We start from the raw sequence: 23,973 nt of genomic DNA, 5'->3' as shown, positions 1-23,973 counted from the left end.
TGCCGAACACAGAAAAAACTCCTCAAGTCATGTCGGCAAACGACACGTGTTCGACATCAAACATTTTTAATAATGTTCCCAAACTTGTCGTCTCGAAGGCTGATAGCCAGAGCAATGCAGTGGAGTGGAAGAAGTGGTGGCAGAGTTTCCAAATGTTCCTTCTCGCCACGAACCTGGAAGCTGCGTCCGAAAAACGTAAAATAGCCATATTGCTACACACTGTCGGTGAAAAAGGCGTGGAGATTTACAATTCTTTTAACTTGGATTTAGAGAAGATAACATTATCGGAAGTAAAAAACAAATTTGACAATCACTTTGAGCCACAAAAAAGCCTAACGATGACACGTCATTCATTTTTCACGAGGGTCCAAAAAGATGAGGAAACTATTGACTGTTTCATCACTGACTTGCAGAACAAAGCAAATAAATGTGAGTTTGGAGAGCTAAAAGACTCATTAATCAGAGACATCTTTATAGCGAACATGAGTTCCAAATTGATTAATGTGAAGCAAAGATTACTGCAAGAAAACAACCCTACTCTTGAAAGAACACTTACACTAGCAAAAACCGTCATCATGGCGCAAGAAAATGCCCAAAAAATTGAGATTACACAATGTCCAGACACAGTCATGCACATACAAAGGCAAAGACCAAGGTCAAGGTCCAGAGGTTCTTCAAATAAACAAAGTATGTCACATAGTCAAGTCAAGTCAAGGCAACGCAGTCAGAGTCCATTTAGTCAGCGCAGTGCCAATAACAAAACCTGTGGACGGTGTGGTCAATTTCATCGCTTTAAATGCCCAGCTCAAGGAGTTAAGTGCAATTCGTGTAATCGTCTCAATCATTTTTCAAAATTTTGCTACTTTAACAAAAATAACATTAGAAATTTACAGTCAACAGTCAATTCCACAGAACAGATGTCTAACAGTGAACAATTTTTTATAGGAATGGTGAAAAATTGCAGTGATTCTTCAAATTCTAATAAGTCTTGGTATCTTAGCATGTTTATAAACAATGTACAAGTCAAATGTATATTAGATTCTGGTGCTGATATAAATATCATGTCATATAATACATTTAAAACATTAAAATTGTCACAGTCAATAATTAAAAAGTCTCAAGCCAATGTAAAAGGTTTTGATGGGTCGTCAATAGAAGTTTTAGGTCAATGTGATTTAATTTGCAATTTTAATGGTTGTCAACAAAGAATATCATTTTATATAGCTAACATTAGTTGTTCTACAGTCTTAGGTCTACCTACATGTGTTGATATAGGTGTCTTAAAAAGAGTCTTTGCGATCAACAATAAAAAAATGTCTCAAAGTCAAATATTAACAGAATTTAATGATGTTTTTCAGGGTCTTGGATGTCTACCTCCTGTTTGTCGCTTGAAGCTTCAGGACAATGCAGTACCATGCGTAGATCCTCCTAGAAAAGTTCCATTTGGATTATATAGCAAATTAAAAGATGAATTGGATCGCATGTCGGAAATGAACGTCATAGAAAAAGTCACACGTCCTACTGAATGGGTAAATTCTGTTGTAGTCACTGTCAAAAAGTCAGGTCAGTTAAGAATTTGTCTTGATCCTAGGAATTTAAATAAATACATTATCAGAGAACATTATCCTCTTAAAAGTATAGATGAAATTAGGTCAATATTAAAAGGTGCTTCTTATTTTTCACATCTTGATGCTTTTTCTGGCTTTTGGATGCTGAAACTAGATAGTGCGAGCTCAGATCTTTGCACATTTCAAACACCTTTTGGTCGTTATCGTTATTTAAGATTACCTTATGGTATTAATGCTGCGTCAGAAATTTTTCATCGAGTAATGACAGAAATTTTTGCTGATCTCGAAGGAGTCTTAGTTTTTGTCGATGATATTCTAGTATATGGGGAAACAGAAGAAATTCATAACAAAAGATTATATAAAGTCATGCAGAGAGCAAGAGAAGTCAATTTAAAATTAAATAAAGATAAATGCAAATTTTCAGTCAAAGAAGTATGTTTTTTAGGCTATGTCTTCAGTAAAGAAGGTGCTAAGGTCGATCAGGAAAAAGTCAAGGCTATTGTCAACATGCCTACCCCAACTAATGTCAAAGAACTACAAAGAGTCTTAGGTATGATAAATTATTTAGGTCCTTTCATTCAAAACATGTCGGAAAAAACTCAAGTTCTAAGAAATCTTCTAAAAAAAAGACTCAGTCTGGGTCTGGGATGAAAATTGTGAAAAAAGTTTCCAATCTTTAAAAAATGCAATCACAAATGCACCTGTCTTAGCTCATTACAACCCAAATATACCTATAGTCTTGTCAGTCGATTCATCAAAGAAAGCATTAGGAGCAGTGCTCATGCAAAATAAACAGCCTATAGCCTACAGTTCTAAAACTCTAACTACAACTCAAGAAAGATACGCTCAAATAGAAAAAGAATTATTCGCTATTCAATTTGGTTGTGAAAAATTTCACCAATATGTCTATGGCAATAGGGTCACTGTACATACAGATCACAAACCCTTAGTCTATTTATTTAAAAAACCTTTGCACGATGTACCAGCACGTCTACAAAGAATGATGCTTGCCTTACAGGCTTATGATTTAAATGTAATTCATGTGCCTGGTAAAGAAATGTACATATCAGACACATTGTCTAGGGCAGCTTTAAAAGAAAACTATATTCCAAATTATGAGTCAGATTTGTCATGTCATGTAAATGCAGTATATTCTAACTTGGCTATAAGTGAAGAATACAAAAATAAAATTTTACAAGCTACTAAATTAGATGGTCAATTGCAAATGTTAAAAAAGTACTGTCAGGATGGATGGCCTACTAATAAAAATCAAGTAGATCCTTTATTGAAGTCATACTGGAATATTCAGGCGGAAATTCATGTCATTAATGATTTATTATTTAAAAATGATAGATTAATTATTCCAAAGTCAATGCAAAATGAAATGTTAACGAAAGTCCATGAAGGTCATCAAGGCATCAATAAGTGTCTAAGTCTTGCTAGAAATATTATTTTTTGGCCAAACATGAGTGCAGATATAAAGAATTTAGTTGATCAATGTTCTATTTGTGCTAAATTTAAGCCTAATAATCAGTCAGAGCCATTGCAAAGCTATAATATAAGCAAATTTCCATGGCAGCAAGTAGGTATTGATTTAATGCATTTTAATAACAAAACTTATTTAGTTGTCACAGATTATTATTCAAAATTTATTGAATTAGCAATGCTGAACAGTAGATATACAGCTTCTAACATAATAATACAGTTAAAATCTATTTTTGCACGCCACGGGATACCAGTCTCCCTGGTTTCCGATGGTGGTCCACCTTATAATTCAGCAGAGTTTAAATCATTTCTATATAATTGGGATATTGAACATAAACTTACAAGTCCATACCACCCAAAGTCTAACGGTCAAGCTGAAAGTTCTGTCAAAATTATGAAAAATTTATTAAAAAAATGTTTGGAGTCTAATAAAGATCCATACATGGCTTTATTACAGTATAGAAATACACCTAAAGCAAATTTTCTATCTCCAGCTCAGTTATTAATGTCCAGAAATCTAAGAATGCATATACCAGTCACTAATAAAAAGCTTAAACCTAAAGTAGTCACCTTCAGTGATTATAAAAAAAGTTTTGATAAAGACCGAGCACAAAGTAGAAGTTATTACAATAGAAATAAAAAACCATTACCACTTTTACAACCTGGTGATCATGTCACTTTTAAAAAGAATCCTAATTCAGACTGGCTTCCTGCTATTGTTAAAGAAAGGTTAAAGTGTCAGAGGTCATATATAATAGAAGACAGTAAAGGTAATAGGTACAGGAGAAATAGAGTACAGATAAGGTTCACGTCCAATGAAAGTTGTCACAAGTTTGATTCCGAGGTGCAATCCAATGCTTCTGAAACCCAAATTAGTCAAAGGGAAGAGGAACCAAGCGAGAGACAGGTGGAAGCAGACCATGATTCATTTACAGATTCATTCATGGATTCAGTTCATAAACCTAAGGAATTTTACAAGTATGTGACTAGATCTGGTAGAGAAATTAAATTACCTATGAAATATGATTTGTAACTTTTTAACTAAATGTAACTTTAAATGTAATTTAAAACTTATACTTTTATATGTAAAACTTAAACTATTATATTATGTACCTATGTAAAAAATTGTCTCTTTGTAATTCACTAATTAGCAATTTACTCAATAATGTCATGTCATGTTATAGTGTTCAACTTCTTAAAATGTCAACTAAAAAATTGTAATAATTTATTTATTTAAAAAGGGAGATGTTGTATAAAGTCACCATTACTATCGTGTAAAGTCACTTAAGCAGAATGTTATATATTGTCTATTGTCTGTGTCATTATTGTCTGTGGTCTCTCTCTTGAAATAAAAGCATCATACAACAAGAGGTTCATCAAGGTTTTAGGCTTTATATTTAGGATCAATAGGATGATAAAATAATAATATTATGTAAATAGTTTTCTTGCATGTTTTATTTGTTATTAAAATGTTGTACAAGTATGTAGGTACATTTACATTGTAAAGTCTAAAGAAATTACAAAATATTACTTACTACTAAATAATATTGAAGTATGATTACATGACTTTTTCGAGCCGCTATCTCAGCATTAACTGTCTGCAAGACCTAGGTACGCTCAAATTACATAAAAGCTTGTATCAAAATCTATAACAAGTTATTATTTAAACACTAATTTGACCAGTTAAGTAAATGCATTTCAGAGCCTCAGTTTTCCAAAACAGAGACATGCGACGAGAATTAATTTCCAAAAAATGTTTTCAGAGATGATTAGTAAAAACAGTAGGTATCCATCTATCAAAATGAGTTTTCGGACCATAATCGCAATAACAGCTCTAGAAACTTTCGAAACTACGATCGACACAAACTAGAAATTTAAAAATACCTAGTTAAAAATTATATCGATCGATTATAATAATTTAGTAAGCAGTAAAATTAATTCTAACTTTAAATCCTGCCAATTAAAATTTTTATACGAAATCCTAGGTAGGTAATCCTACCTAGTTTTTGGTAGGGAATCGGTAATTGGAAATTTCTTGTCTCCATTCTGGAAATACGTGTCGAATACACGAATATTAATTCTTGTCGTATTTGTGGCATCATGTCCTTAACTCTAGATAATAATTTAAATTCGTGACGCAGTCTTAATAAAATATCTAAGCACCTATCGATTACTTAACCTAACTAAGCATAGCATTTATTTACAGGAGTGGACTCTCCATAGTTGTTTAATAATTATTACGAAGGGCTTTTCACAATAAAATTACTTAGCTATTTTATTTTTTATGTATTTACTTATATGAATAAAATTAAGTAGGTCTGTTCTTCGAATGGAATAACATTTTAAGAATAGTTGAATGCCAATTATACTGTTTATTATGATTATTGTTAGTTAATAATAGTAAGTACAATAAACTACATTCGTAACAGCTTTCTTTTATTGATTTTTGCATAGTTATTTAAAAAGTCAGCAGTGAGTAAGTATACATTTTTTATTCAGGGAATTATTTTTAAGATATGTAGGTAGAGTATTTTATAGACGAATAGGGTAGCGCTGATTAAAAAAAAATTAAGTAGCCTTATATGCGATATTGAATTTTTTTCCAAAACCGCCGTGCCAATGCTGCTAAAGAAGTTTTCATTTCAAAAATCCAAAAAAATACTACTATTTTAGCATTCAGGGAAATAACTCTAGATTTGATCACATGACAGGCATGCAGCTGAGATCAAAATTAAAAAATTGCAAAAACATTATTCCGATCAAAATTTTATTCAAAGAATGATTTCACTGGCAATTGCAAAAACATTTTTCTTATTTTCTTATTACTTAACACATTAAATTAATTATTAATTAAGAGGTCGAATTATGGCAGTAACCTATGGTATTCAGCGGAACTCTTGTCCTTTTCGATCACGTAGAACGACTTAGGTTTCCCGTTGCCAGAATAATATTTCCTGAAGGAGGTCTTTTTGGAGGGCACATAATATGCCAATGCGTCGATCGAATTCGGATGTTTCGGCCATGTGGGAGTACTTTCCACGTTCACCACATCGTCGTCGAATCTCGCTTGAGGCCGGTTTTTCGCTAGTTTCTGTATGACAGGGAGGTTCCAGTGATATACTCGAGCTGGCTTGCCGTTGCTTTTCATCTGTAGGGGTAGAGTTCTCGCTGACGCGGGAGCCGGGTCGGGGTGACTGTAGTAGTTCATGTTCGGTGGTAGTTTGATGACGTACATCCTCGAGTCGCCGGTGGCGTGTCGTCTGCCCTGTTCGGCTAAGCGTTTCCTGTGATGCGCGGCTGGTATTCTGAGCTTCTTGAGACCGAGGGAGCTGAGCAGCTCGTGTGTGGTTGGTTCTTTCCTGTCTAAGGTGAGGTTGTCGTCGGCTGGGGATGCGGGCGCGGCGCAGGTTGCTGCTACTGCGAGCAGCAGGGTTGCCGATCTGGAAAGATAAAAAGATTATGTTAGTTTACATAATGGTCGTCTCATATCAATATGTACAGCCCCTGTGTTATCAGACTGTGGGTATTATTAAGACTTTTTAATTGACCGATTTTATCTTTTCTTTGAGACTAGGTCAACATAATATTATTTGATTAGGTTAGTTGGTACCTTTGGTACCGTTGGTGCATTGAAGAAGACGGTTTCTTCTAAATTGGCTAATGAAAAACTATTACTAGAGCCTGTAGGTCCGTACTCCGTACCTATACAGGGTGTAATGGAAAACTGAAAGCTGGATTTCAGTGCATGATTCTGGGTCCCTCCCTCAGCGTTGGAATTTTTCATCGATCGAAACTACGATCGATAAAAGGAAAAGCTGACTGACTGATCTATTAACGCACAGCTCAAACTGCTGGACGGATCGGGCTGAAATTTGGCATGCAGGTAGTTATTATGACGTAGATATCCGCTAAGAAAGAATTTTAAAAATTCAACCCCTAAGGGGGTAAAATAGGGGTTTGAAATTTTTCTAGTCCACGCAGACGAAATCGCGGGAATAAGCTAGTATTTAAATAAAAATCAATAAAATTACGATATTTAACACCAACCAGCAATGTAAATTATAACTTTTATACGCACGGTAGGTATCAGATGCTTAAAAAAAGTTCAAGGAGAGTCATGTCTTGGGCTAAGTAACAGAATAACTAGATGGGCGGCAGCGATCGTTGACAGCGGAGCGTTATGATCGCATTGTTTGCGATATGTTACGTGCTCAAAAATTATAATATTAGTATTGTACAGTTACATCGGTACCTAAACCATCACTTTCAGAATAATTGGTAGGTACTTATTGGTTATTTCATTATAGGCATTAAGTGCAACCTGTTCACAAAGCCGGCAAAGTCCCTTGTCCTTTACACCCGTATTATTATGGTCTATTTTCTCAACAGCTTCCAGATTACCGCATTCCATGTTAGGCTTCTAGCAGCTCTATATTTACAATCAGATGCAAACATGTTATCAAGACAAACCAGATCGCAAACTTGTTCAGCATACTTCCACTTCTTTTCTTAATTAAACCACATTTGAATGCAAAACTTTTAATCTCGAACAAGAAATCTCGAATGCTTAGATTTAAATGCGTAATTGTTATGACTACATATAAGAGATAGTTGGAAGATACCTCTTTTTTGTTGTAATCTAGGAGAAGTGAGACAGGCAATTAAGTTTTTACACTTAATTTGTTCTACTTAAGTAATTATGTAATTATTCTATTTCTGCCCACATTGCAAGGGAATCGTTGTGGTGAGTTTAAAAATTAGCAGTTTGAAAGTATAAAATGTAGTAAAAGTGTAGTATCTAACATGTTTTTTAGGATATATTTTTGAAACTTTGAATAAAAATAAATACATACATTAATTAGGGTCAACCTTGATTCTAAATACTGTGGAGGTGGGTACCTATACTCGTAAGTCATTATAGAAACCGATTAGGGTGTATGGAATAAGCGTTCTGACAATGCATGGTATGGTTCTGACAATATGAAATGCCGATTGGTCCTAATTGACGACTGATTAGGTTTTATTTAACAGGGCTCTCTCCGTCACTCGTTTCATACAATCGTAGTTCCAATTTCATTTGAATATTATGCAACCAAAGTCCATGAAATTTTGCAGACATATTGTAGAAACTAATATCTGTGCCTGTGGTGTTTCAGATTTTTCTAAAAATATGTAGTTTTAAAATTACAGGGGTTCAAAGATTTGTATGAAAATTTTTAAGACCGCGTAACTTTGAAACCGAATATTATAACAGAACTCTGGAAAACCACAGACATAGATATTAGGTTCTAGAATATGTCTGCAAAATTTCATGGACTTTGGTTGCTTAATATTCAAATGAAATTGGAACTACGATTGTATGAAACGAGTGACGGAGAGAGCCCTCTTAACTCTTTCACTATATCATTGCAATGAATGCCGGGCATTAGCTATAGCTATAGTGTTCATTAACAGATCGATAGGTATTCATCCTACAATTAAAAAAAAACACTTTTCTAGGCATAGTGGCTTTGTGTGTCAGTGGTCTGTCGGTAAGAAAAGCGCCTTGCATATGCATGCGAGTTTCAATTACGGAGTTATGCCCAGTGTATATGTTTTGACAAACTGACTCGCTTTATGGACGCAACGCCGCGGGCCATTGATTAAAGCTCGGGGTACATTGAGCACAAATAATAAACACCCACATCGACTAATCACACTAATATTAAAAATGCGAAAGTGTGTCTGTCTGTTATCTTTTCCGGCAGCCGGATAGGCCGTTAAAAGGTAACAAGACACAAACAGTTTTGACGAAAGATACAGAGATCTCTTATTATCCCGAATAATTTTAGAGATCCCCAGATTTAAAAAAAAACCTAAATCTGCTAGGACGAAGTCGCGGGAATCATCTAAATGCTGAATCAAATAAAACGCGTGACATGGCAGTGCAGCGCGACAGTAACGGCTTTTAGAAATTGTAATACAACAAGGAACTATGTAGGAAGGAGTAGATATATGAATACACTAGCCGATGCCCGCGACTTCGCCCGCGTGGATTTAGGTTTTTTGAAATCCCGCGGGAACTCTTTGATTTTCCGGGATAAAAAGTAGCCTATGTGCTAATCCAGGATATTATCTATCTCCATTCTCAATTTCAGCCAGATCCGTTTAGTAGTTTTTGCGTGAAGGAGTAACAAACATACATACACACACACACACACACACACACACACACACACACACACACACACACACACACACACACACACACACACACATACAAACTTTCGCCTTTATAATATTAGTGTGATTCGGACTATTGAAAGCGCTCGCTGATCCAAGTAGCGCGCCATTTCTATCGCGCGTGCAATCAGACTGTTCCTTTTTTTAACCCCCGACCCAAAAAGAAAGGTGTTATAAGTTTGACGTGTGTATCTGTCTGTGGAATCGTAGCACCTAAACGAATGAACCGATTTTAATTTAGTTTTTTTTTGTTTGCATACAAGCAAAGTCACTCTGCATAAAGCAAAAAATTATTAATTCTGATAATAAAATTAAAGCAGCTTGGGATATCATCACGGATGAAACTGGGAAACAAAAAGTGCATAACAATAAATTGGAGCTAAAAATTAATAACCGTATTATTGACTCCAATATTGAAATTGCAAATACATTTGAGAATTTTTTCCAGAACATTCCAGTCATCACTACTAGTTCCCTTAGCTCTTCACCAACAGAAGCCTATGATCTTCTCAGGGCCAATGTCACTGAATGCGGTGTGTTGTTTAGGTTTGAATACGTTACTCCATATGACATTGTTAAAGTGTTCAAATCTTTACAAAGCAAAAAAACCGGAGATCTGTGGGGAATATCAGTAAAAATAATTAACAATATTATTGATATTATTGCGCCATATCTAGCCTTAATTTTTAATGAGTCTGTGGATACAGGCGCTTTTCCAGATCTCATGAAATGTAGTAAATTGATACCTCTTTTTAAATCGGGTAGCAAAAGTGACCCAAATAATTACAGGCCAATTTCAATTTTGCCAACACTGAGCAAGATATTTGAGAAAATCATGCTCAACCAACTGCTTCAGCATTTCAATTTAAATAAGCTACTCCATTCTGAACAGTATGGCTTCACTAAAGGTCGATCAACAACCGACGCGGCCGCAATGCTGTTAAAGCATATATTCAATGCGTGGGAGGGGTCACAGAATGCCATTGGTATTTTCTGTGATTTATCCAAGGCATTTGATTGCGTTGAGCACGAGACTCTTTTAGTTAAATTGAGCCACTATGGAATCAAAGACACTGCGCTTGGTCTCATTGCGTCCTATCTTAGTGATCGTATTCAAACAGTATGTGTGAATGATGTGAAGTCATCCGGATCAGCCTCACTAATGGGTGTTCCTCAAGGCTCTATTCTAGGTCCTTTCATGTTCTTAGTATACATAAACGATTTACCATATGTAGTCCAAAATATTTGCGATATCGTACTATTTGCTGACGATACGTCTTTGATTTTTAAAGTCGATAGAAATAAGGACAATTTTGACGATATAAATGGTGCCATATCTCAGGTAACTCACTGGTTTACTGTAAATAATCTACTTTTAAATGCAAAAAAAACTAAGTGTATTGAATTCGCACTGCCCAATACCAAGAACACAAGTAACATTAATTTAATGATAAATAATGATATTTTGAAAATAGAAGAGACTACTACATTTTTGGGGATAACCTTAGATGCGAAGCTGCAATGGGGCACCCATATATCAACTCTTGCTGGCAAACTAAGCTCTGCTGCTTACGCGGTTAGAAAGATTCGACAATTAACTGACGTGGAGACCGCAAAGATAGTATATTTTGCTTATTTTCATAGTATTATGTCTTATGGAATCTTAATATGGGGTAGAGCGGCAGATATTGGGAGAATTTTTGTATTACAAAAAAGGGCAATACGCGCAATTTATAACTTAAAACCACGCGATTCACTTCGAGAAAAATTTAAGGAAATAGGTATCCTTACCGTAGCCTCTCAATATATTTACAACAACATAATTTTTGTAAGACAAAATATTCTTAGTTACAAGAAGGTTGGCGATCTACACAACAGGCTGACTAGACACCGTAACAGGCTTGCGACTCCTACACTCCGTCTCAGGAAGGTCCAAAAGTCATTTGTGGGAATGGGTATAATCTTCTATAACAAAATTCCTCAGTCAATTTTGGACTTGCCTTTACACAGGTTCAAAAAATCTATTAAAAATATGCTCTTGAGAAAAGCATATTATACTATCGAAGATTATGTAAATGATAAAAAAGCGTGGATTTGAACTTCGATTCGCTCCAGCAATGCGCAGGACTTCAATTGCTTTTATACATGGCATAATATTGTATATCAAATCTTTGAAAAGAGCAACCGCCGAGTTTCTTGCTGGTTCTTCTCGGTAGGAAAGGCATTCCGAACCAGTGGTAGATGCTTTTGACGATTCGAAAGAACTTGTAAAAGTCTAATTGAATAAAAACATTTTGAATTTGAATTTGAATTTGAATTTGAAACGTGGCTTGATCGAGAGTGTTCTTAGCTATACTTAATCCAAGAAAATCGGTTCAGCCGTTTGAAAGTTATCAGCTCTTTTCTAGTTACTGTAACCTTCACTTGTAGGGGGTGTCATAAATTTTTAATTTACTCTTGTTCAAGTTGAATACAAGCAGGTACCTACTTACGCATTTTCAGTATTATGAAGCTTGCCGTGAAAACTAAAAATACCAGTGTTTATTAAAGAAAATGTATAACATTTTATTTAGAAATTTAATGTGCCATCAACTAGCACGCAACCATTATTTGTTTTACGCATGCAAGCTAAGGTTGCCTGGTGGAGATTGCTCTGTGCAATAAGGCCGCCTTAGCATACAAGTTTTTTTAATTTTTAGTTTCTTTGTTTTGTCTTGGTTATTTCATGTTTTGTGTGCAAATTAACTACCACAATATTTGTGTACGCTACTACGACTAATGTGATGAACTATTGTAATAATATAATATCATCTTTTGTAACATAAATTACGCAAATAAAGAATTTCTATTTGTATTTCTATTTCAAGTTTTCCATCTATATATCTTTCTATCTTGTTACCAATTTTAGTGGCATGTGTAGTCCCGGCTTAAGTGACTATTTTCAAACGTAAAAGATCGATTTGTTAGCTTTGAATCAACCAGTAAAAGTATATATATTTTATGGTTAAACGGTAATATTTTATAGCGTAATAAATACTATCTAGAATTTGATTTTAGATTTAGTGTAATAGAATTTAGCCATTACGGTCAGCGTTTATCTATTAAAAATCTTTATGTCTGTTTTGTCGGCTCTTAGAAGACTGAATATTAGCTGATCTTAGCTATGATCTTAAAAAATTTCAAAAGAAAAATAAAACCGACTTCAAAAACCACAAATAGGTACTAAAACGTAAAACATAATTTTTGTTTAGCTACACGTGTAATGTACCTAGGTATGAAGTCGAGCGAGCATATTAAAACAAAATTAGAAATCCAAGAGTGAAGCTCGCCCGACTTCATACCTAGGTTAATTACACGTGTAGCTAAACAAAAATCATTTTTTACTTTTTAGGATTTGTGCTTTTTGAAGTCGGTTTTATTTTTCTTTTGAAATTTTTTTATTTCACAATTTTTAGTGGCCCCACTGTACTATAATATGCTATGCCCAGTTAAAACCCTACTGTTTACTAAGCTATAACACTGATCGCGAGCAATTTGCTCTTATCCATTGAGGAGTTCTGTTGTCCATATCCGAAGATATTCATCAGGTCTTCACCAAATTTATATGGGACCACCTGCACAGTATACCCTTCAAACAAAAAAAAAATTGCCAAATCGGTCCAGGGGTCTTTGAGTAATCGGGGACCATACAGAAAAAATAAAAAAAAATAAAAAAACGATTTTTTTTTATCATTTTTTTACATAAAAAATTTGTAATACTAAAAATTCACATACATCCGATAAAGAAGGTATGTTTTAAGAATATGGTAGCCTAGTGACTATGGTATCCATGACTTCATTTACAGATTTGTTAAAAATGCCGTGGAAATTCCTTGATTTTCCGTGATAAAAAATAGCCTAAGTATGTTACTCTCCAGGTCTAATTATACTTATCCATGCAAAAAATCAATCCATTGCTCTGTGACGACGCGATTGAAGGACAAAACAAAAAACTAATAAATCAACAAATCGACCAACATAATATGGGTAGGGATGAGTAGGTGATATTTTCATATTGTTGCATCCAAATATAATAATAAAAGTGGATCTGTAATCAAAATCACTGATTAACTTTTGATTGGATCTTTTTTCGTAATTTCTACAAAAAAAAAAATAGTAAATAAACAACATAAGTACAGCTACATATTTTTTCAGTTTTATTTAAATAAACATTGAGCGTGTTGTGCCAACAGCTTTACCACCATAACTTCATAGAGTAGGTATGCTAATTGCCCCAAGACACAACGCAATGCATTGGGGACACGAGTTAGCTGGCTGTTTGTCTTCTCTGCCTGCGACGAGTAGACAAACAACTTGAAGAGACAGCACTCAATATATGGACATACACTCACCTCGCCACACTAATACAAACCTTAAAGGCAAAGAAATAAAGTACAAAATGCAAAGTGTAGAGTTAAACGATGCCCATTGTTCCTCTTCAAGATGAAAGCCTTTAAAGAACGGATCTGTTTACATGTTTGAACACTTCGTAGTTTTCCCAGAGAACTAGATACAGCATTACGTTTTACTATATGATACCTGCGACTTTCCCTGCGTGGATTTAGGTTTTTAAAAATTCCGTGAAAGCTCTTTGATTTTCGAGGATAAAAAGAGAGCGTATACGAATATACGATTACTTTTTATCTCGGATGCAAGCTGTCTCTGTTATATAATTATGTACATAGATGAAACCAACGAATTTGTCGACTTGGGCTTAAATTTTTTTCATCCCGTGAAAACTTATTGACTTTCCTGAACAAAAAGTAGCCTATCAAAGTTTCGTCAAAATGATAAACAGTTTAATTACGGGATGAGCCATGGATGAGCCTTATAAGGTTAACTGACATACGGCAATACATCGATGATTGCTAATGTCAAACAATTCAAAGATTTGAATAATCCCTTTTATTTAAATTTTATAAAGGCGAAAGTTTGTATGTGTGTGTGTGTGTGTGTGAGTGTGTGTGAGTGTGTGTGTGTGTGTGTGTGTGTGTGTGTGTGTGTGTGTGTGTGTGTATGTTTGTTACTCCTTCACGCAAAAACTACTGGACGGATTTGGCTGGGAATGGAGATAGATTATATCCTGGATTAGCACATAGGCTACTTTTTATCCCGGAAAACCAAAGAGTTCCCACGGGATTTCAAAAAACCTAAATCCACGCGGGCGAAGTCGCGGGCATCGGCTAGTAGTCAATAATTTCTATGTTAGCTAAGTATCTAATAGGTATATTTCATAAAATACATATGTGTTTTTAATTATTTAATTGCCTAATACTTGATCATACATTTCAAAAACATTAAAATAGCGTGTGATATAGCTTACAACCATTAATCATATTGATATTTTTTTCTTAATTAAAACTAAGTAGGTAGGTAACTATGTGTAATCTCAGTATGTATGAAATAGCCATAGACCTATAATACTTATAAAATCATTATAAGAATATTGATGGGCCCTCAAGAGGGGCCTTTAGACCTTTATTAAAAATGTAATCAATTAAACGAAAGAGGATTAGAGTTAAAATCGTGATTGATTACGACATTTGCGATTACAAATAGCGACGCCTACGTTTTTTTACTGTCTGATGAGAAGAAATGAAAAAAGTTTTCACATGCACATGTTTTTCAAATGGTTTTTATTTCGATGCTATTGTGAGCTTTTTTTAATACCTAGACCATAAGCCCTAATTCGCACGAGCGTTAAAAAAGCGTTGCGTTAAAACCCGCCGCGTGCGCTGTACATACACACTTCAACACATTTGGGTGTCTCATTTGGCAAGAATCCCTACAAATATTTATCGATAAGTATCGATTGCAACACATAACTATTAAAGAGTCGTAAAAAACCGACAACACTCGAAACGTCATTTTGGTCTCCAGGATTAAAATACTAAAAATTAAAAAAAACCCCGACCCAAAAATCACTATAAGAAAACTAGAAAAGAGCTGATAACTATCAAACGGCTGAACCGATTTTCTTCAATTATAGCTAAGAACACTCTCGATCAAGCCACCTTTTAAACAAAAAAAAAACTAAATTAAAATCGGTTCATTCGTTTAGGAGCTACGATGCCACAGACAGATACGCAGATACGTCAAACTTATAACACCCCTCATTTTGGGTCGGGGGTTAAAAAACAGACAACACACGAAACGTCATTTTGGTCTCCAGGATTAAAAAATAGACTAAAATAAATAACACGAATCCACATTTGAAGAAGGATTTGCATCGCAGTTGCGTTCCGAGTAGAGCTGTCACAGTAATTAGATGCGACTGAGCACAGTTATTACCCGCACGCATGCACTTTTATCAATTTCCCAACCATACATAATCATTATCATGTAGATTGTAGGTACTTGCACAGTATGTACGCAGGTAGGTACATAATGTATACAATCAGTATTGCTTGTTCATACGGAACTTGTGTTGTAAATTTCAGTTCTCACGTCTATTTCCCAGACATAATAATAGTGGGTGTTTTTTTTAGAGGTATAGAACTTCGAATTGAAATAAAACACAAGAAAATCGTTTTAATGTCCATCAATTTGGCTTTATTGGAAGGATAATTTTATGCCATTAACGTTTAAATATGATTTCGGGCATGTGGCCGCCGCGGCTGGCTCGAATAAGGCCAATTCTACAGGTCCAATTTTCAACCACTTTTTCGAGCATATGGGGCCGTATGTTGGCAATAACGCCACGAATGTTGGCTTCCAAGTCCCCTAACGTTTCTGGTTTGTTGGCGTAGACGAGCGACTTCACATATCCCCAAAGAAAATAATCCAATGGTGTCAAATCACACGATCTTGGTGGCCAATTGACAGGTCCATTCCGCGAAATTATGCGCTCATCGAATGTTTCCTTCAATAAATCGATTGTGACGTGCGCTGTGTGGCATGTAGCGCCGTCTTGTTGGAACCACAACTCATCCACATTCATGCCATCCAATTCGGGAACAAAATAGTCGGTTATCATGGCTCTATACCGGTCTCCATTAACGGTAACTGACTCTCCAGCATTATTTCGGAAGAAGTATGGCCCAATGACTCCACCAGCCCATAGAGCACACCAAACAGTCAGTTTTTGTGGATGTAATGGCGTCTCAAGGGTCTCATGTGGATTCTCTTCACTCCAAATGCGGCAATTTTGCTTGTTGACGTAGCCATTCAACCAAAAATGAGCCTCATCACTGAACAAAATTTTGCGATGAAAATCAGCATCGAGATCAATCTCATTTTCGGCCCATACACCAAAATCACGACGCATTGCATGGTCTCGCGGCTTTAATTCTTGCACAAGCTGGATCTTGTAAGGTCGCAAGCCAAGATCTTTGCGCAAAATCTTCCATAAAGTTGATGGACAAAGCTCCAATTGCTGTGCACGGTGGCGAATCGATTCATTCGGGTCCTCTTCAACACTTTGCTCTACAGCGGCAATTGTTTCTTCGGTGCGCACTGTTCGACGTCTCTGCGGATGCGTATTATCACATAGAGTAAACGTAGTGCGAAAACGATCCATGGTTAACCGAATTAATTGCTCTGATGGACGATTATGTCGACCATAAAATGGACGGAGCTTGCGGTAAACTTCGCGAACTGAACCATTATTTTCGAAATAAATTTGCACGATTTGCAAGCGTTGTTCTTTTGTCAACCTGTTCATGATGAAATGGCAAACCAAACTAAATATTAATCACTTGACAGCTGACAAAATGGCCGCCAGTTAAAAAAGTGATGCCAACTTAAAGTTCTATACCTCAATAAAAAACACCCCTTATATCTACTTACAATATACATATATTATGTAAATATATGAATAATTTTGAATACCTAATGTATGATAACCAGTGGCATAGTTTTTCTTCATTATTATAATTTTATAGCAAAAGAAATTTACGAATATTTAATTTAATTTGTTCTTTATTATTACGTTTGTTTATATTAAGACCGTCTTCTTTAGTTAGTAATAATACTTTTTATTTTACATTGTGTTATCGATTGATGATTTATCTATACTAATAAATAAAATTGGAGTGTCTGTCTGTAATTTCGAAATAACTACCTCATATTAAGCTCATATGGTTATTTGAACGATACCAACACCGAATCACACGTTTTTAAAATTTTTGTCTGTCTGTCTGTCTGTCTGTCTGTCTGTCTGTCTGTCTGTTTGAAAAGGCTAATCTTGGGAACGGCTGAACCGATTTTGACGGGATTTTCACAGACAAGTAGAGAATTTATCAGGGAGTAACATAGGCTACTTTTTTAACCGACTTTCAAAAAGGGAGTTGTGTTTTTCTACCTATGTACACCGAAATCTCCGAGATTTCTGAACCGATTTGCGTCATTTCTTTTTTAATCGATAGAGGAACTTTGCGACATTGTTTCATAAAAAATTTGGAGTCCAACTCCTCAATCCTGATGCTGCAGGGGATCTGACCAATCCACGCGGGCGAAGCTGCGGGCATCAGCTAGTTTATTATAAAATAATATTTATATAGCTGTGATGTGATGGCAAATGTGGTTATACTTTGTAATTAATTTTAACATCTTTGTAAATCTGCATTTAAAGCAAATAAATGATTGATTCATTGATTGATTGATAGCCTAGTGGTTGACACGCACACGCACCTCTACCAGATTCAATTCCAGACCCCCCAAGTTATCACCTCTATCCATACTAATATTATAAATGCGAAAGTGTGTCTGCATGTCTGTCTGTCTGCTAGCTTTTCACGGTCCAGCATTTTACCCGATTTTGATGGGTATAGAGTTAGCTTACATCCCGGGGAAGGGCTACATTTTTCCCCGGAAAATCAAAGAGTTCCCACGGGTTTCTTAAAGATCCATCCGTTAAACCGATTTATATGAAAGGTGCAGAGGTAGCTTGCATCCCGGAAACTGACATACAACTTTTTATCCTAGAAAATTAAAGAGTTTCTACGGAATTTTTACAATACAATATCCACGCGGACGAAGTCGCAGGCATCTAGTTATAGAATATAATAAACAGACAGATGCAATAATTTTCACACGCCTCTCCCACAATAACCGTTAAAGCTCAATAGCTCGTATGAAGAGCTCTTAGCTGCAGGGTGGGTTGTATTGACTAATCTGACATCAATTGCATGCGGCTCAGTACCGTTCTTAGTGCAGGCTCCACGAGGCTCTAATGGTTTTTAATCGTTCCTAAATTATTTTAAGACCACAAACTATTTTTTTTTTAATTCACTATAGGCCTTGAACACGATTAGAACCAGATGAGAAGTGATGATGAGACGCGTTTGCCTAGAAGGCCCCTTTCCATTTCTAACCGACTTCGAAAAAAGAGGAGGTTTTCAATTCATCGGAATCTTTTTTTTTTTTTGTTTAAAGATATACCTACCCGGATTAGGAGACGCCGTTATCGGAAGAGTAAGTATTCCAAAGCATAGCGACGCTTGTAAGGAATGAAGAAGGCTTTATATTATGTATGGCGTACTCACATACTAGTAGTTATGTATGCTTTCTAGTATGGTAATCCATACTTCCACACGAATATTATAAATGCGAAAGTGTGTTATAAGTCTGGTACTTTTCACCGGCCATCCATTAAACTGATTGTTATTTACAAAGACAGCTTGCATCCCGGGGAAGAACGTAGTTTTGTTCCGGAAGATAAAAGCATTCCCATAGAAACTTAAAAACTTGCCAACGAAGTCATGCCATATATTTTAATCTCCTATCTAAGACGTCACAGTGCCGCCAAAGGAACTAATTTGTACACAATAAAAGAACGTGGAATGGAATGTGGAAAATTACCACAAATCCCCACAGTCAGCTATTTACGTAAGACTAGACAAGAATACGAAATTACAGAACTAACCTGCGGTGTGAGGCACGATGACCGACGCGACGTGCGGTTCAAGTAAAAAGTAAAAAAATAATGTAATTTACTGAATTAAATGAAGCCATAAAAGTGTCCTATTCGCTTGTTTTATTGCACACTTTTGCATTTGTGTAATGACGTTTCGTTTGTCCTAATTAGCTTGAGGTTTTATTGCAAACTTGCAGATGTGGCATGGCGTTGCGGGTTCCGCTGACGCATTTTACCTAGGCACCTAGTTTAAATAATATAACGTAGTTTGGTACTCGTATAAGTACCATTTATAATATTACTAGGGGATGCCCGCGGCTTCGCCCGCGTGGATTTGGATTTTTTTTAAATCCCGTAGGAACTCTTTGATTTTTCGGGATAAAAAGAAGCCTATGTCCTTCCCCGGGATGTATCCCAAGTCTGTACAAAATTTCATTAAAATCGGCTCAGCGGTTGGGCCGTGAAAACGTAGCAGACAGACAGACAGACACACTTTCGCATTTATAATATTAGTATGGATTAGATGATACCCCCGATTTCGTCCGCGTGGATTTGGGCTTTTAAACTTTTGATTTCCCGGAATAAAAACCCTATGTCGTTCTCGGGATGTACCTAAGTTAATTCTGTATGTACCTCATCAAAATCCGTTAACCGAGGGTTCCGTACTTGGGTATTTTTTCGACATTTTGCACGATAAATCAAAAACTATTAAGCATAAAAATAAATAAAAATCTATTTTAGAATGTACAGGTAAAGCCTTTTCATATTATGATACCCCCACTTGGTATAGTTATCTTATTTCGAAAAATCAAAATACTAATTATTTGTTCATGGAAACATTTTTTTTGTGATGTAACCATAAATTCACAGTTTTCAGATTTATTTTTTGTTTACTTTACTTGTGCTATAAGACCTACCTACCTGCCAAATTTCTCGCCTTTCAAGCCTATAGGTATTTCTCGGCCAACGAGAATTAAGGCTTTCTTGACAGACGAGACAGACGGACGGACGGACAGAGAGACAGACAGACACACAACAAAGTGATTCTATAAAAGTTCCGTTTTTCCTTTTGAGGTACGGAACCCTAACAAAACATCGGAGATGGAAATGCGCAACTAATCTCCACAGCCGCCTGTTCACGTTAAACCATAGTGAAAATAAAACCCAAACGCCAGTCAGGAATTGTAAATTAAGAACCTGCTTTCGTAGAGGAACGTTGACCGGACTTGCGGTTATAAAAAACAAGTTCTTTGCTACTGAATGGAGATATAAAGGTATCCTATTTCCGTGTCTTTACTACCAACTTTGGCTGTTAGAAGAGTTTTTTAAAATTTAAAACCACGCGATTCCCTTCGAGAAAAGTTTAGGGAAATAGGTAGGTATTCTTTCAGTAGCCTCTCAATATATTTACAACAATACAAATTAGTTTTGTAACACAGAATATTCTTCGTTACAAGAAAATTGGTGATATTTGCATGATTAAACTGGAAATCTTAACAGGCTTACGACTCGCTCAGACTCAAAAAAATCCGAAGGACTTTTGACTCGCTGGCTGCTGCGCAAGTCCATGGTAGATAGCTGGATATTCATATCTTAATTAGATACAATCTACTTTACTAACCAATGCCGTTGGAAAACTGTGATAAAGCTGGAAAAAAACAATTTATATACAGTAGGTAAGTGAAGTAAGAGAAGATTCACTCTTAAATACCTACTTGCCTCATGCTCTAACTAAGAAACTATACCTAACTAAAAGATTTTCAAAATTAACGCAATAGACATCGAATGAATCTTTCCTTGCGTATGTCATAAGTAGTAAATGTCGTAAGAAAAAATTGAACCCAGAATTTCTTGCAATTGCAATCTTCCATTTCAAAGACGCGGTTAGAGCGAATGATAGATTATAATATAATAAATTGTTAGTTAAAGAATCTGTAGAAGGTTGACCACCACTGCGGTTAAATAGGAAAAAAACGTCTCCCGCAATAAATGAAGCTATAAAGATATCCTATTCCCGTGTTTATATTGCGATAATGCGTGCTTTGACGATGCACTTATATGACTACCTTTTTAATAACAGCTAAACGAAGCTTTTTATGTTGACCCGCTTCGGATTCGTCATCATCATCATTATCAAATCAACCCATCACCGGCTCACTACTGAGCACGGGTCTCCTCTCAGAATGAGAAGGCTTTGACCATAGTCCACCACTCTGGCTATGGACTGATTCGGGTGTAATTTTTGAAAATGCTTTTACAGTGGTGTAGCTGCGTTTCTTTTCTAGATCTAACTGTTTGAGCTGTACGTTGAAATTCCAGTCAGTCACTATTTCTTTTATTAACCCCCGACCCAAAAAGAGGGTGTTATAAGTTTGACGTGTGTATCTGTGTATGGTATCGTAGCTCCTAAACTAAAGAACCAATTTAATTTATTTATTTTTTGTTTGAAAGGTGGCTTGATAGAGACTGTTCTTAGCTATAATCCATGAAAATCAGTTCGGCCGTTTGAAAGTTATCAGCTCTTTTCTAGTTACTGTAACCTTCACTTGTCGGGGGGTTAGGTATAAATTTTTAATTTACACTTGTGTATTATGTACAAATGCTAAATAACCTGATTAAGATCAGTTTGGGCATAACTGTTCTGATCTTAAAAAATCTCCTTCGTTAGTCGTTTTCTATAAGATTATGATACTAGCTAATAATATTAATAATTTATAGGAATCCATAGGTAGTAGGTATTTGCTCAAAAGTAATAATATAACGCCCACCCAGCGAGTCACGTGCATAGGGACTAATCTAGTGTACGCAGTACACGCAGTAGTTAAGCAGGAGTCTATTTTTCTGGCAGGTCCTATTGAAAACTAAGCATTAGAGTTATTTCGTTTATGGTAAGCTGCAGTGCTTTTATGCATCTATGGCCTGGACGCCCCTGCTAGCGACTAGCCCATGTTTCGGAGAGCTGGCGACAATACGCAAGTGCGGTGCGATGACCGCGCCTCTGACCCGAAGTGGAGGGCATGCGGTCACCGATGTACTGACGCCCACTACTGTAGGGCTTACGCCTAGAGCATAGGACATTGTATTTTGGGCACATAAATTGGTGTTTTAAGCATATAATTGCTCGTTCACACAGGCTGCGTAAGCGTTACGTAAGCGTAGACGTAGCGCGTTACCCGGTGTGTAAGGGGTTTACGCGCGTCACTACGCACGTGTCACGTGTACGCAATAGATGTGAATCGGCCTTTACATATCACTTGCTTCGGTGAAGGAAAACATCGCGAGGAAACCTGCATGCATGAGGCTGAGATCTATAGAGCGCACTTTAACTCTCGCTATACCGCTGGCATAAATCTGTCTCGTTTTAACTGATACAAGTCTAAGCAAAGTCTAAAAGCGGTCTATACATCTCAACCTGAGAGTTCACCATCACAACCTCAAAAATATTCTCAAGAGTGGGTGAAGTTTGCCAATCGCACAGGGGCAGCACCCTTCTAGAGAAAGAGCCTGTGAGGGCCAGACCTTCGTTGTTTTATAAAAGCTGAAAGTTTCTTTGCGCATTGTCCCTAACACAGGGAGGAACGATCAGTGACTATGAATAGCGGCAACAATGCGCGTAGAAGTTTTCAGGTTTCATAAAATAACGGAGGTCTAGCCCTCGCGGGCTCTTAGTCCATCCTTATACTGAGATTCTTATTCTGAGAGGAGTCCCGTGTTCAATAGTGAGCCGGCAATGGGTTGATCATGATGCTGGCGATGAGTGCCACACCAGCAAATTCTTCGACAATGTCACGTCTAAGAGCGATTATAATTACGCACCCATCCGATCCGAGCCCGTGAAAATAATATCTCTCTGTCATCCGTGACAATAGGATGTGCCTCAGATTCAATTCGGACGTATGACGTCTATATACTACATACTTAGGTCAAAGATGTCCACTGAATAGCTTGGATTTTTATCAGAGACTGGATTAGTGCGTAAGCAATATCTGTTCGGTCCGAGTGTTTTGTATGATTTTCACGGACTCGGATCGGATTAGTGCGTAATTTCTCTAATACCCCGTCCACACACTGCCCGTGTGGCATGGGAAGGAGCGAGGAACGGAGGCAGACACGTAGTGTGGAGTGGACGCGTTTTTGTCGGTAAGTATTTGCAAAGGAAAGCGACCTAGTGCGGCGGCGCGGCGGCGGCGTCGCGATTAATTGCACGAGTAGAGCAGTGTGTAGACGGGGGATAATGGTTGCTTACAAAGTCATAGAATGCAATTGTTGAAAACAATTTGTCATTCCATTACAATTTCATGCGAATCATGACAGAATAATTTCAGTATTGATCGTTCTCAACTCACATAATTACAGCGAGCAAAACGGCCGGTGTTTAAATTAACTCTAATTAATTTATCATTACAGCTCATTAATCGGCCGATTCGCACGATTGCCGTTTGCTGTAGGTATCAACTACCTATCTATACGGACCGGTATTCGATATGCATTAATTAAATTAAACGTTTTTATTGAAGTCGTTTATTTGATGTCATAATTTACTTACTAGAGCTTTATTAGAGGTTAAAATTTGTAGCTCGATTCCGTAAAACCTGCATTACAATTTACAATTGCAATTGTTGTTATTGGCAAAATTTATGCAATTCTTGTAGCAACAATGCCAATAGTGAGCGACTGTCAACCAATAAGAGGTGATTGCGATCGTGACATTGTAACTGTCATTCTATCGCAATCGAGCTGCTGTATGAGTGGTGGTAGCATAGTGCTTAAGGACTCGGGCCTCCTGTCATCAACCCACATCGT

At 36.4% G+C, this 23,973-nt stretch overlaps 1 protein-coding gene across 2 annotated transcripts in view; it reads right to left on the bottom strand.

Moving 5' to 3' along the window:
• Positions 1-4,514: 4,514 nt before the first annotated feature.
• Positions 4,515-23,973, bottom strand: part of LOC123872028 — a 76,650-nt gene continuing 57,191 nt past the window's right edge. Inside the window, exons 1-2 of one of the 2 annotated variants that reach the window (XR_006797399.1) lie at positions 19,180-19,366; positions 6,354-6,493 (exon numbers count right to left, since the gene is read on the bottom strand). Coding sequence is in view for 1 of the 2 variants with exons in the window: in XM_045916144.1 (XP_045772100.1) it covers positions 5,917-6,493 (577 nt within the window). In the remaining variant the exon portion in view is untranslated. Of the gene's footprint in view, positions 6,494-19,179; positions 19,367-23,973 lie in introns of those variants that run through there. The other variant, XM_045916144.1, reaches the window with a different exon arrangement.

This window comes from Maniola jurtina, chromosome 14, assembly GCF_905333055.1.
Source record: "Maniola jurtina chromosome 14, ilManJurt1.1, whole genome shotgun sequence".
Classification (NCBI taxonomy): domain Eukaryota; kingdom Metazoa; phylum Arthropoda; class Insecta; order Lepidoptera; family Nymphalidae; genus Maniola; species Maniola jurtina.
The sequence above is the reverse complement of the archived record's forward strand: the minus strand, read 5'-3'. Positions and strand labels throughout refer to the sequence as shown.